At 40.6% G+C, this 14,362-nt stretch overlaps 1 protein-coding gene across 7 annotated transcripts in view; it reads left to right on the top strand.

Moving 5' to 3' along the window:
* FBXL2 (F-box and leucine rich repeat protein 2) overlaps positions 1-14,362 on the top strand; it is a 146,542-nt gene that overhangs the window by 81,876 nt on the left and 50,304 nt on the right. For 5 of the 7 annotated variants that reach the window (XR_003118042.1, XR_003118041.1, XM_025374924.1 and 2 more), the window contains exons 3-5: positions 832-886; positions 1,148-1,222; positions 6,333-6,427. The exons of the other annotated variants lie outside the window; for them this stretch is intronic. Coding sequence is in view for 3 of the 5 variants with exons in the window: in XM_025374924.1 (XP_025230709.1) it covers positions 832-886; positions 1,148-1,222; positions 6,333-6,427 (225 nt within the window). In the remaining 2 variants the exon portion in view is untranslated. The remainder of the gene's footprint in view (positions 1-831; positions 887-1,147; positions 1,223-6,332; positions 6,428-14,362) is intronic. 7 annotated transcript variants of the gene reach the window in all.

The raw sequence follows: 14,362 nt of genomic DNA on the forward strand, positions 1-14,362 counted from the left end.
ACTCAGAGGCACAGACTCTCATATTTACTTTCCAGGACTCTCAGAACCGAAGTACTATTCTTGTTCCTGACTTCAACCCTATCCATCCTTCTCACAGAAAAGCTGCCCTTTGTTTCCAGCTGTCACTCTGCAGTGCTGAGGCGCACATGGCTGTTTGCTCACGTACTAGCAGCAGCAGCTCCTCTCCTTGACTGCCAGAATGTCGAGGCTTCACTCAGTCCCCTGCCATGCTGGCAGCTACTGCTTCCTCTAAGGCATTACTGATGCCAACCAAGATTTTGTTTGCTTCTGTCTGCTTTTCTTTCCCCCTCATCTTTCCTGTGTTCTCTGGCTCCTTGGCTTTTGCTTAGGAAAAACTGATCACTTATAGACTTTGCCAACTAATGAGCTCCATCTTTCTGCCAGGCGAACAAATACTTCAAACCAAATGGGCTTTGTCATCAAGCTTTTTTTTGACAATGTTGTTTGAGGCTCAGGCATCTGAGCCTGTTCAGCGCATCTACCACCAAAAGAGGGCTTATGCTAGAGCGGTGGTCTTCAAATAGAACAAATTAGAGTCTTTCCTGTGTCCATTTCTTAGAACAAGGGAAATATAAGCTTAACGAGTTCTAAGGTAATTTGTATTGTGTGTCCAAAACAGCTTCTGAACATGCAAGCATTTAGTATTTCACTGTAGTGATATAAAGTTATAGTGCACTTGTATATTGCACATTGAGGAATCTTGAAAAAACTTATGTATCCAGGTGGCGGATTAGATTTTTTCTTTCAACTTATAATTATCCTGAAATGTTAACACCATCTCGTTTTTGTGTTTTTTTCCTCTCTCTGTAGAATATTTTCCTTCTTGGATATAGTAACTTTGTGCCGATGTGCACAGATTTCCAAGGTAGAGTATTCACCAGATTTTTAATCAATAAATATCAAGTTTTATTAGAATGAGTTTTAGTTCAAATTACTGAAAATTAAAATTTTATTATCTTTTATACTTAATATAACACAATGGTATAATTTTGCATTTGACGATTGACTTAATATACATTAAAAGTAGAGGTTTGGAAATAAAGGTTAATCAAGACTTTCTTTAAGAGTCTCAATAAATGTGTTTCTTTCACCCCCAATCCCTCTTCCTTTACCTCCCACCTTCCAGGCTTGGAACATCTTAGCCCTGGATGGAAGCAACTGGCAAAGAATAGATCTTTTTAACTTTCAAACAGATGTAGAGGTAAGTTAGCTTTGGTTTAGACAGAAAACTTTTTAAAAAGATGAGTAACTGTTCCCTCTTTCCTGCCTTTTTATTTTACTGCATTTAGGTCTAATACTAAAGTGCCGAGGTAGAACAGAAAGAAGAAAAACTGGAAGGGATTTGCATACATAAAACAAAATCCTGCTTGCATTTTAAAATGTATCAGTAACAGATTGGTTTTCTCTCGTTTATGTTTATAGCCTGAGTTTTACTACTCAGCTTTTTAAAGCCACACACCTGCATCATTATCACCTGGTTCAATGCTTTAACCTTAGGAGACTTAACAAATACTTATTGACCTAAAAAATCCACTGAGAATTCTAATTCAGCATCAAAAATGGAGAAATGGCAGAAGCACAGGCCCAAGAGTGAGGCTGGAGATCTAAAGTGTCACCCCAGCTCAGCCACTTCAGTCGTGTAATCTCTCAGTACTTCTGTTTTATTGTCTGTAAAATAAAGAAGTAAAGTAATAGTTAAGTCTTATACAATTCCAAGACTCTGATATATTTATCTGTAAATATGTAAATATCTCCATTTAAGCATGGTAAACCTGATGAAATGAGCACAGTTTATTTAGAACAACTTTGATATTCAATACGAAATTTCTAACCAAAAAGGAAGTTAAGGCAGGGAATAATAAAGAGCATTGTATTTAGGATTTGTCTGAAGCGCTGGTTTGAGGGTCTTGAGATTCTGAAGTTTATTTTCTACCTAATGTAAAACCTAATGTATTTCCAGTTTAGCAAACTTACAGTAGTGGAAATGCATTTTAATTTAGTTACTCACACAGTATGTTTGCCATATGTTTTTACCAAGATGTATTTATTGGTTTTTTTTTTTTTTTTTTGGATAAGGAAATGCATGTGTTTAACAGTAGGACTGAGCTAAGCAATTTCCTGCTAGCTGCTTAACCTGGTTTGACCTAGACAAACTAATGGTCTAGGTCAGTTGTGGAGACTCTTCACCTCCTTCTCTAGGTTACTTACTGCTTGAGAGTCTCTGCTTCTCATCTTATACCAGTGGAACACAATACTTACAGTAAGTGGGGCAGAGCAGAAGATTTCCCTTTATTAAATAAAGGGGGAACCCCTTATTTCTGTCATATTGTGGTGCTCTGCTCTTGGAAGAGGACAGGGACCTCAAGGATTCACGCCCATCCTGGAACGATAAGCTCTAGTTCCTGGCTTAACACTGTAGTTTCTGAATTAGGTGTTCTTTAGTGCGCTTTTGAGAGTTAACAGCAGTGATTACAACAGTGCTCCACCTAAACATGCCAACATTCCATGCCAGTGAATATAATTCCCCTTCAAACTGATCATATCTAAATATTTGTTCACTGTGTTTACTTAGTGACGATGTGGAGGACATTTAATTTCTAAAAATTGTAGTCATTTCTACTGACCACAAAGGAGAGTTATTGTTTTGAAAAAACTGAGCAAAATACTTTCTCTCTTTCTGTGGTTCTTCATGTCTCCTCAAATTTGATGACTTTTCCAACCATACAACTTTTTTGGAAAGCACGTGAAGAACTTTTAAAGTCAGGCTGGGTGCGGTGGCTCACACCTGAAACCCCAACACTGTGGGAGGCCGTAGGGGGCAGATCACTGGAGCCCAGGAGTTCAAGACCAGCCTGGGCAACGTAGCAAAACCGCGTCTCTACAAAAAAATGAAAAAGCAAAAATTAGCCAGGCACAATGGCACATGCCTGTAGTCTCCACTACTCAGGAGGCTGAGGTGGGAGGATCACCTGAGCCCAGGAGGCAGAGGTTGCAGTGAGCTCTGATTGTGCCATTGCACTCTAGCCTGGGTGACAGAGTGAGGCCCGGTCTCAAAAAAAAAAAAAAAAAAAAATTATTCTGATATTAAAAAGTACTACTATTTCAACTAAATATCACTACCTTGTGCATTATTTGATTACAAGATTTTAGCTGACTGCTGACTTTCAGCTAACTGCCATGTAAACACATCCCAGAAATACTTAAAAGTCCATGCACCAAAGGGGAAGCCAATTTATGGTTCACCAGTTATATAAATAATTGCATGTGAAAACCTAAAATAGCTGGCACCAGGGTTGCAATCTAGTCATAACACTTAGCTTCCCTTTTGGGCTAGCCCCCTTGGTCCAGCCTAGATTATGAACCAAGTCTTGGGGTCTTTCATAGTCCTTAAACAAGACCCTTTGGAGGATGCTTGCCCTAGGAAGCATTTTATGGATAGTCTTAAAAATATGCACTTTGGGAAGGAAATGTGAGAGAAAAGAGAAGTTGTCAAGGATCAGGATCAACACACTAATAATATTTGCTGTGTGTCTGACACTGTCATAAGCACCATATTAAACTGAGGCACAGAAAAGGTTGAGTAACTTACCCAAGGTCACTCACCTACTAAGAGGAGACTGTAGGTATCTTGAACGGTGGGTTGCATGACTGGCACATGAAGAAAAGGCAGAGTAAAGCATCTAGGTGACAAGTGCACACGGTACCTTTCCTTCATCTTCTCTTTTGTGAATACGTGTGGTTTACCTGAAGTTTGGGTTGGCATTTTCTGTGCCTTTAAAACTTGTACATTTTGTTGTCAGTGTCTTCATGGTTACTGAAGATTGTGCTAGGCCAAAAATGAAAAATAACTAAGTAGTGTGTGAATCTGAAAGTGGTAACTCCAAGGGTCTTTAGCCCATTTTAGGGCTTATTTTTCTTTAAAGCCCTTCATTCTAAAATGCATGCCTACAACATATTGTCTGGTAGATAAGACACAGAATCATTGGCTTGAATATTGCACTGAAATGGATTTGCATTTTTCCCCCTCTTAGTTGGAAAGAGTGGAACAGAATATTGTGTATGTAGTTTTGTATTCCAGTACAAGAACTTTGCCCCAAAAAAGGAGGACTAGAAAGTTTATATAAATGTTACTAACTTGAAATGGGAACAGTATATTAGGTGCTCCGTTTGTAGACATTGGTGTAGAGCTGTTTTTTTTTTGTTTGTTTCTGTTTATTAGGTACTTAAATACATATCTTTGATTTCTAAGTCATAATCTTTTTCCCCCTGTGAGAAAGATTTATTTTACAATTGTCTGGAATTTTGCTTCAAAAAATATTAATAATTATTAATGCAGGTAGTCTCAAGAAAGTATAAATAGATGCTAACAGTATCAAAGATTGGATTTTCAACGTAATTAAGATGTTAGCTAGGTAACAATATGTATCCTGTGGGGTTTTTTGTTTGTTTTTATGAGACAGAGTCTTGCTCTGTCACCCAGGCTGGACTGCAGTGGGATGATCTTGGCTCACTGCAACCTGCGTCTCCCAGGCTCAAGCGATTCTCCTACCTCAGCCTCCCAAGTAGCTGGGACTACAGGTGTGCCCCACTATGCTTGGCTGAATTTTTTTTTTTTTTTTTTTTTTGAGACAGTCTCGCTCTGTCGCCCAGGCTGGAGTGCAGTGGCGTGATCTCAGCTCACTGCAAGCTCTGCCTCCCGGGTTCACGCCATTCTCCTGCCTCAGCCTCCCAGGTAGCTGGCACTACAGGTGCCTGCCACCACGCCCAGCTAATTTTTTGTATTTTTAGTAAGACAGGGTTTTACCGTGTTAGCCAGGATGGTCTTGATCTCCTGACCTCGTGATCCTCCCACCTCGGCCTCCCAAAGTGCTGGGATTACAGGTGTGAGCCACTGTGCCTGGCCGCTTGGCTGATTTTTGTATCTTTAGTAGAGATGGGGTTTCACCATGTTGGCCAGCCTGGTCTCAAAATCCTGACTCAGCCTCCCAAAGTACAGGGATTACAGGCTTGAGCCACTGCGCCCGCCCCCTGTGGTTTTGATGTATCTTGGTGAATTCGTCATGCTCACAGTTCAGTGCCAAGATTGCTGTTTTATAAAACGAGGATAATAGTATTCAAAACAAATCAAATTGTCCCTTTGAACTTTTCCTCCCTTGTGGAGGTGGAGGTTGTAGTTAGTATTTATAACTACCTTCTTCCACAATGAATTTCTGTATTCCTTTGCCTTCAGCAAGCACCTCAGCTGGTCATGGTTCTTTACCTGGTGGAATGACTCAGACCTTTATTCCTGAAGGGTCTGGTCATTAATCGTCGTGCTTGGATTGGGTTGTTGTAGTTTGCTGCTGACATAAATCACAGGGCATGGTACTACTACAAGATGCCCTAAGGGATCTGTATTCTACACATACTCTTCCTTACCTCCATTTTGGGAGTGTTCATGAAGTTTTTTGACTATTAAATGAGCCATAATAGGTACAAGAAATTGTTTCCTCAAAAAAGTAGAAGTAAACCAGGTGCCATGGCCTGTGCCTGTAGTCCTAGCTACTCAGTAGGCTGAGGCAGGAGGACCGCTTGAGCCCAGGAGTTTGAGGCTACAATGAGCTATGACCACACCACTACACTCCAATCTGGGCACCAGAGTGAGACCCCCAAACAGCAACCCCGTCTCTAAAGAAAAAAAGTGATTTGAAGTAGAAAACGTTTTTTAAAAAGTGGAAGTGCTCAATCATTGTTCATTGTTCATTTTCTTTTTGCTTCCTCTAATATCTCTGCCAGTACACAGCAAAAGTTCTTGTTTCAAAGCAAATGTGTTTAAGTAGGGGACAGCTAAGGAGGATGGGGGGAGCTTTTGCAATATATTGTTATACTTTTAAAGTGGTAATGTTTAGCTCAAGTAGGATTTTCTTTTTAAAGCAGCATTGTCTTAGATCTCTGCTCAGTGGCTGGTATTCCCACAGCTAACCTCAAAAAGCCTTTTGATTGGCGGAATAGCTGTGACCCTTGGGTAGGGAGGGCCTAACCCCAGGGCTAAGGCTTTCAAAAGGCAGTGTACAGGTTTTGGTTTTTGTGTTTGTGTTTGTTTTTGTTTGTTGGTTGGTTTTAGAATACTTAATGCTTTAATTGAGAACATTTTTCAGCGCTTGCAGCCCCTTCATGCATTAAGGATAGAACTGAGGTGTTAGAGGAATGTTCCAAAATATTTTCTGTTACACTTGGAAAAATATATTCTGTTCCTAGATTTCAGGTTATTTTGCTGTTAGATAAGCAGCATGAAAAAACAGTATTTTCCCCCCGAACTTTCTTGATTAAAGGGTCGAGTGGTGGAAAATATCTCGAAGCGATGCGGTGGATTCCTGAGGAAGCTCAGCTTGCGAGGCTGCATTGGTGTTGGGGACTCCTCCTTGAAGTAAGTCAAATCCAGTGGCTCACTCTGTCATGGCAGCTTGTAGCATTTTCATCAGCAAAAATAAACCAAGCCTATTATATGTTCTTCTTCTGTTAAAATTCTTTTTGTGGTAATTTGCATAGAGTAATGAGAGGACCAGGACTTTGGAATATCTAACCTGGGTTGGAAACCGAGCTGTACTGTTGTTAGGGATGTGACCTTGGGACAAATTATTTCACCTGAGTATCAGTTCTCCTGCAAAGTCAGGGCAGTTATAGCTCCCACAGGACTGTCATAGGCATAACAAGAAATAGCATGTATGAAGTGCCTACCTCTTTTCTATTTCCTTCTTCACTTCTGCATCTTCCTAGTTTTCCTCTCATATTAGCTACCTTTATAAATTTTACTAATTGATAAAATATTTCAAAACTTTCCTTGGCATAAGCTAGAATTTTGCTTACTCATAATGATGGGATATGATTTTTACATTAATTTTATTATTGTTAGCAATATATCCTATCCAACCAAATATTTGCCCATCTCTTACTGGATAACCATTATTTATTGGGGTTTTGGTGGGGGGGTTGTTTTTATTTTTGTTTTTGTTTTGAGACCGAGTCTCGCTCTGTCGCTCAGGCTGGAGTGCAGCAGTGCGATCTCAGCTCACTGCAACCTCTGCCTCCCAGGTTCAAGCGATTCTCCTGCCTCAGCCTCCTGAGTAGCTGGGATTACAGGCGTGCACCACCACGCCCAGCCAATTTTTGTGTTTTTAGTAGAGACAAGATTTCACCATATTGGCCATGCTGGTCTTGAACTCCTGACCTCAGCCATCTTGGACTCCCAAAGTGCTGGGATTACAGTCGTGAGCCACTGCACCTGGGCAATTGGGAATGTTATCAATGTTAAGGATGTGTGCTGGCCAGGCACAGTGGCTCAGGCCTGTAATCCCAGCACTTTGGGAGGCTGAGGTGGGACGATCCCTTGAAGCCAGGAGTTTGAGACCAGTTTGGGCAGCAAAATGAGACTCCTCTACCAAAAAAAACCACACACACACACAAAAACAAAAAACACATATGTGCCTTGAGGATTTCTGGAGACAGAGATGATTAAAACCTTCATGTCTTTATCTTCATGGCCTCTAGTATTGCTTATGAGGTTGGCTAAATTAGGGTGTACCCCCCATAACCTTGGAATACACTTTGTGTTCTTGCAGACCTAAATATTACCACAATGTACAGCAATCACAGACTTCCAGTAAGAATGTGCAACATACAGTGAATGCAGACAGTAGAATTAACAATTCAAACATCTGCTATACCATTGCTAAAAAAAAAAAATTGATTCACAACATCTTTTAAGTATAAAAACACTCACTTTAACTGTTATGGAACAAAATGATTTTCTTTAAATCAAGAAAATTCTTTAAATCATGAATTAGATTGACACCTTTAAACATGTTTAAACAACCTTCTATCACTCAGATAAAGCCCACTTGAATTGCCATGTATTATTTATTTTATATATTATTGGATCCTATTTGCTACAATTTTGTTAAAAAATTTTGCATTTGGGCTCATGAGGAATATTGCCTTATGATTTTATTTTCTTATAATGCTTTTGTCTGGTTTAGGTATCAAGGTAATACTGGCTTCATGTAGTGAATTGGGAAGTATTTCCTCCTATTCACATTTCTGGGGATGTGTTCAGTGGCTGACATCTATAATCCCAGTGCTTTGGGAGGCCAAGGTGGGAGAATCACTTGAGCCCAGGATTTTGAGACCAGCCTGGCAACACAGCAAGGCCCCATCTCTTAAAAAAAATTAAGTAGCTGAGTGTGGTGGTGCATACCTGTAGTTCTAGCCATTTGGGAGGCTAAAGTGGGAAGATCGCTTGAGCCCAGAAGTTCAAGGCTGCAGTGAGCTATGATCACACCACCATACTCCAAGCTGGGTGACAGAGTGAGACCCTATCTCTAAAAAATAAAAACAATTTGGCCAGGCGTGGTGTCTCACGCCTGTAATCTCAGCACTTTGGGAGGCTGAACAGGCGGATCACGAGGTCAGGAGATCAAGACCATCCTGGCTAACATGGTGAAACCCCATCTCTACTAAAAATACAAAAAATTAGCTTGGCGTGGTGGCAGGCACCTGTAGTCCCAACTACTTGGGAGGCTGAGGCAGAAGAATGGCGTGAACCCGGGAGGTGGCACTTGCAGTGAGCCAAGATCGTACCACAGCACTCCAGCCTGGGCGACAGAACGAGACTCTGTCTCAAAAGTAAATAAATAAAAATAAAAACAATTTTTAAAAATTCTGGGAGTGTTTATGTACAATTTATATTTTTTAAAAATGTTTTGTAGAATTCACTATTGAGGCCATCTGCTCCTGCATGTTTTTTGGGGGGAACGTTTTTAATCACAAATTTGATTTCTTTTTTTTTTTTTTTTAGATGGAGTTTCACTCTTGTTGCCCAGGCTGGAGTGCAGTGGCACAGTCTTGGCTCACTGCAAACTCAAGGAATTCTCCTGCCTCAGCCTCCCAAGTAGCTGGGATTACAGGCACGCACCACTATGCCTGGCTAATTTTTATATTTTTAGTAGAGACGGGTTTCACCATGGTCTTGAACTCCTGACCTCAGGTGATCTGCCTGCCTCGGCCTCCTAAAGTGTTGTGATTACAGGCGTGAGCCACCTCACCCAGCCTCAATTTCTTTAATATGTATAGAATTCTTCAGATTCTTTCTTCATAAATGAGTTTTGGTAGTCTGTGTCTTTCAAAGAATTTGTCCATTTCACCTAAGTTCTTGGACTTATTAACATTGTTTATATCCTCTTACTTTAATATCTGTAAAATCTGCAATGATATACCCTCTCTCGTTTCTGAAATTGGTAATTGTCTTTTTTTTTTTTTCGGTCCTTGTCAGTCTGACTATTAAGAGGTCTATCAATTTTATTGATATTCTCAAAGAACCAGCTTTTGTTTTCACCCATTTTTCATTGTTTTTCTGTTTTCTGCTTCATTTATTTCCACTCTGATCTTTATTATTTCCTTCCTTTTGCTTACTTTGGGCTTCATTTGTTTTTGTTTTTGTTTTTTCTCTAGTTTCTTAAGACGGAAGCTGAAGTCATTGATTTGAGACTTTTTTTTCTAGTATGGGAGTTTAATGACATAATGACATAAACTAAGTCAGTATTTTGGGGAAAATTCATGCCACAAATTGTTATATGCTATGTTTTCATCTTCATGCAAAATGCATTCTAATTCCCCTTTTGATTTCTTTCATGACCCGTGGGTTGTTTAGAACAATATTATTTAGTTTCTAAATATTTGGACATTTTCCAGAAGAGCACATTACTGATTTCTAATTCAATTCAGTCGTGATCACAGAACATAGTTATACCCTGAATCCTTTTAAATTTATTGAGACTTGTTTTGTGGCCAATAATATGGCCACTCCTGGCAAGTGTCCCATGTGCACTTGAAGAGAATGTATATTCTGCTGTTAGATGAAGTTTGCTATAAATGCCAGTAGGACAGGTTGGTTGATAGTATTGAGCAGATCTTCTCTATTCTTACTAATTTTCCGACTACTAATTTATCAACTAATAAGAGAGAAGTATTGAAATATCTGCCTATAATTTTTTATTTGTCTATTTCTCCTCACAGTCCTGTCAGCTCTTGCTTCGTGTATTTTGAAGCTCTGTTATTATGTATATAAACATTTAGAATTGCTATGTCTTTTTCATTGATATGTCCTTCTTTTATCCCTGATAATTTTCTTTACTATAAAATCTACTTTGTCTCATATAGTCACTCCAGCTTTCTTTTGACTAGTGTTGGCATTATATCTGTTTTTCTATCATTTTACTTTAATCTATTTGTATCTATATTTAAAGTTGATTTTTTATAGTTGGGTGTAGCTTTTTTTTTTTTAGACGGAGTCTTGCTCTGTCACCCAGGCTGGAGTGCAGTGGAGTGCAGCTCACTGCAACCTCTGCCTCCTGAGTTCCCGCCATTCTCCTGCCTCAGCCTCCCAAGTAGCTGGGACTCCAGGCACGTGCCATCACGCCCAGCTGATTTTTTATATTTTTAGTAGAGACGGGGTTTCACCATGTTAGCCAGGATGGTCTCGATCTCCTGACCTCATGATCTGCCCGCCTCAGCCTCCCAAAGTGCTGGGATTACAGGCGTGAGCCACCACGCCCAGCTGGGTGTTGCTTTTTATCCAATATGACAGTCTTTGCTTTTTAATTTGGGTTAGACTATTTGCATTTAATATGATGATTATGGTTAGGTTTAAATCTACCCTCTTGCTGTTTGTTTTCTATTTGTCCCATACATTCTTTTTTCCCCTTTCCTCTTTCTTTCTTCTTTTAGATTTTTTTTTTTTTTTTTTTTTGAGACAGGGTCTTGCGCTGTTGCCCTGGCTGGAGTGCAGTGGCACAATCTCGACTCACTGCAGCCTCTGCCTCCTGCATTCAAGCGATTCTCGTGCCTCAACCTCCCAAGTAGCTGGGGCTACAAGCATGGGCCACCTTGCCTGGATAAGTTGTGTATTTTTAGTAGAGACAGGTTTTCACCATGTTGCCCAGGCTGATCTCGAACTCCTGACCTCAAATGATCTGCCCGCCTCAGCCTCCCGAAGTGCTGGGATTGTACAGGCATGAGCTACCATGCCTGGCCGAGATTAAGTGTTTTTTAATGACTTCATTTTATATTCTTTTTTCGCTTCGTTTCTATAACTCTTCGTATGTTTAGTCATTGCTTTAGAGTTTATTGACTACATGTTTAATTTAGTACAGTCTACCTTCATATTGTATTATGTAAAACTTTCATTTCTCCTCACTTCGTCTTTATGCTATTGTTGTCATACATTTTAATTCTACTTATATACACTTCATAGATTTAGTACCTTTGTTTAACAGTCAACTATTTTTAAGAGATTTATTGTTATTATTATTATTATTATTTTAGACAGTCTCCCTCTGTCACCCAGGCTGGAGTACAGTGCCATGGTCTAGGCTCAGTGTAACCTCCGCCTCCCAGGTTCAAGTGATTCTTGTGCCTCAGCCTCTCAAGTAGCTGAGACTACAGACATGTACCACCCTGCCTGGCTAATTTTGGTACTTTTAGTAGAGACAAGGTTTTGCCCTGTTGGCCAGGCTGGTCTCAAACTCCTGGCCTCAAGTGAGCTGCCTGCCTCAGCCTCCCAAAGTGTTGGGTTTACAGGCATGAGCCACAGTGCCCTGCCTATTTTTAAGAGATTTAAATTTAAAAATTGTATATACCCAAGTAGTTGCTACATCCAGTCTTTCCTTTCTGTAGACACATATTTTTAACTGGTATCATTTTCTTTCTGCATAAAGAAATTTTTTTACATTTCTTTTACTGTAAGCCTGATTAATTCTTCCAGCTCTTCTATGTCTAAAAAAATCTATTTTTTCCTTCACTTAAAAAAAAATATTTTTGCTGGGCCGGGTGCAGTGGCTCACGCCTGTAATCCCAGCATTTTGGAAGGCTGAGGTGGGTGGATCATGAGGTCAGGAGATTGAGACCATCCTGGCTAACACAGTGAAACCCTGTCTCTACTAAAAATACAAAAAAAATTAGCTGGGCCTGGTGGTGGGCACCTGTAGTCCCAGCTACTTGGGAGGCTGAGGCAGGAGAATGGCGTGAACCTTGGAGGCAGAGCTTGCAGTGAGCTGAGATTGCGCCACTGTACTCTAGCCTGGGCAACAGAGCGAGACTCCGTCTCAAAAAAAAAAGCAAAAATTTGCTGAGTATAGAATTCTATAGTGACTATTTTTTTTGTATTTTAAGGATGGTGCTCCTCTGTTTTCTTGCCTTTTCATTACCAGTGATAAAACTGCTGTCACCTTATGTTTTATTCTCTGTACATAAGATGGCTTTGTTTTCTGGCTGTTTTTAGGGTTTTCTCTATCACTGGTTCCTCTCTCTCTCTCTGGAATCTCACTCTGTCACCCAGGATGGAGTGCGGTGGTGCCACTTTGGCTCACTGTAACCTCCACTTCCTGAGCTCAAGTGATCCTCCCACCTCAGCCTCCCAAGTGGCTGGGACCACAGTCACACACCACCACGAATGGCTAATCTGTCACTGGTTTTGATCAATTTGGTTATAATACGCCTTGGTGTGTTTTTCTTCATGTTTCTTGCACTTGTAGTTCTTTGAGTTCCTTGGGTCCATAGGTTTATTGTTTTCATAAAGTTTGGGGAAATTTTGGCAATTATTTCTTCAGTATTTTTTCCTCCTTCCTCTGTCTCCTCTTATTTAGTGATTCCAATCACATGTATATTAGGTTGCTTGAAGTTGTCCCACAGTTCATTCATGCTCTGTTCTTTTTCTGTTTTATTCCGCTCTGTGTTTCATTTTTGACAGTTGCTATTGCTATGTCTTCAAGTTCACTAATCTTTTCTTCTGCCATATCTAATCTGTTGTTAATCTCATCCAATAAAGATCCAATAAAGTTTTATATCAGCCATTGTGGTTTTCATATCTTTGTTGTTGTTGTTGTTGTTGTTGAGATGGAGTCTCACTCTGTGGCCCAAGCTGGAGTGCAGTGGTGTGATTATGGCTCAGTGCAACCTCCACCTCTCGCGTTCAAGTGATTCTCCTGCTTTTAGCCTCCCAAGTAGCTGGAACTATAGGCATGTGCCACCACACCAGCTACGTTTTGTATTTTTTTTTTTTTTTTTAGTAGAGACAGGGTTTCACTATGTTGGCCAGGCTGATGTTGAACTTCTGACCTCAAGTGATCTGCTTGCCTTGGCTTCCCAAAGTGCTGGGATTACAGGCGTGAGCGACTGCATCTTGGATCACTTTTATTTTTCCAAGTGTCTACATAATGTTTAATTGTTAGCTTCATAGAAATGTATTCTAGTCAATAACATTGTAACTTTTAATGCCTTTGTTGTTTCTGCTATTTGTGTCAGTTTAGAGTAGGTTTTGGTGGATTACATCTTCTCTTTATTGTGGATATATTTTCCTCCTTCTATGAAAACATAATTGTTTGTTCAGTGCCAGACATTGTGAATTTTACTTTGTTGGGTGCAGATATTTTTGTATTCCTATAGATACTCGAGTTTTGTTCTGGGATACAGTTGACTTAATTGGGAATAGTTCCTGTTAGGTCTTGTTTTTAAGATTTGTTAGGTTGTACCAAAGCAGTGTTTAGGGCTTATTGTGCACCACTCCTAAAGGAAGACTATTCTCAATACTCTACCCAATGCCCCAAGAATTGTGGCATTTTTCACCCTTGGTTGGTAGAAATGGGCACTATTCCTTGCCCTTGGTGAGCTCTGGCTACTGTTTCCTTTAATGCTTTTTGTTGATTCTTTTTTTTTTTTTTTGAGACGGAGTCTCACTCTGCCGCCCGGGCTGGAGTGCAGTGGCCGGATCTCGGCTCACTGCAAGCTCCGCCTCCCGGGTTCACGCCATTCTCCTGCCTCAGCCTCCCGAGTAGCTGGGACTACAGGCGCCCGCCACCGCACCCGGCTAGTTTTTTTGTATTTTTTAGTAGAGACGGGGTTTCACCGTGTTAGCCAGGATGGTCTCGATCTCCTGACCTCGTGATCCGCCCGTCTCGGCCTCCCAAAGTGCTGGGATTACAGGCTTGAGCCACCGCGCCCGGCCGCTTTTTGTTGATTCTTATTCCCTGGCCTTGGGCTTTGGGTAGTTTCATCACATGCGTACATTGGTCAGTGTGGGACTGAATTCTTTTTGTTGTTGTTGTTGTTTTGGAGATAGAGTCTCACTATGTTGCTTAGGCTGGTCTCAAACTCTTGGGCTCAAGTGATCCTCCTGCTTTGGTCTCCCAAATTGCTGGGATTACAGGCATAAGCCACCATGCCTGGCCTGTAATTAATTCTTGAGGGGCACCCTCCACAGATCTCTGGAGTTCTCTTTGTGATGTTCTCTCTACTCTAGTGCTCTTGCCAG

Source organism: Theropithecus gelada, chromosome 2 (genome assembly GCF_003255815.1).
Source record: "Theropithecus gelada isolate Dixy chromosome 2, Tgel_1.0, whole genome shotgun sequence".
In the NCBI taxonomy this organism is placed as follows: domain Eukaryota; kingdom Metazoa; phylum Chordata; class Mammalia; order Primates; family Cercopithecidae; genus Theropithecus; species Theropithecus gelada.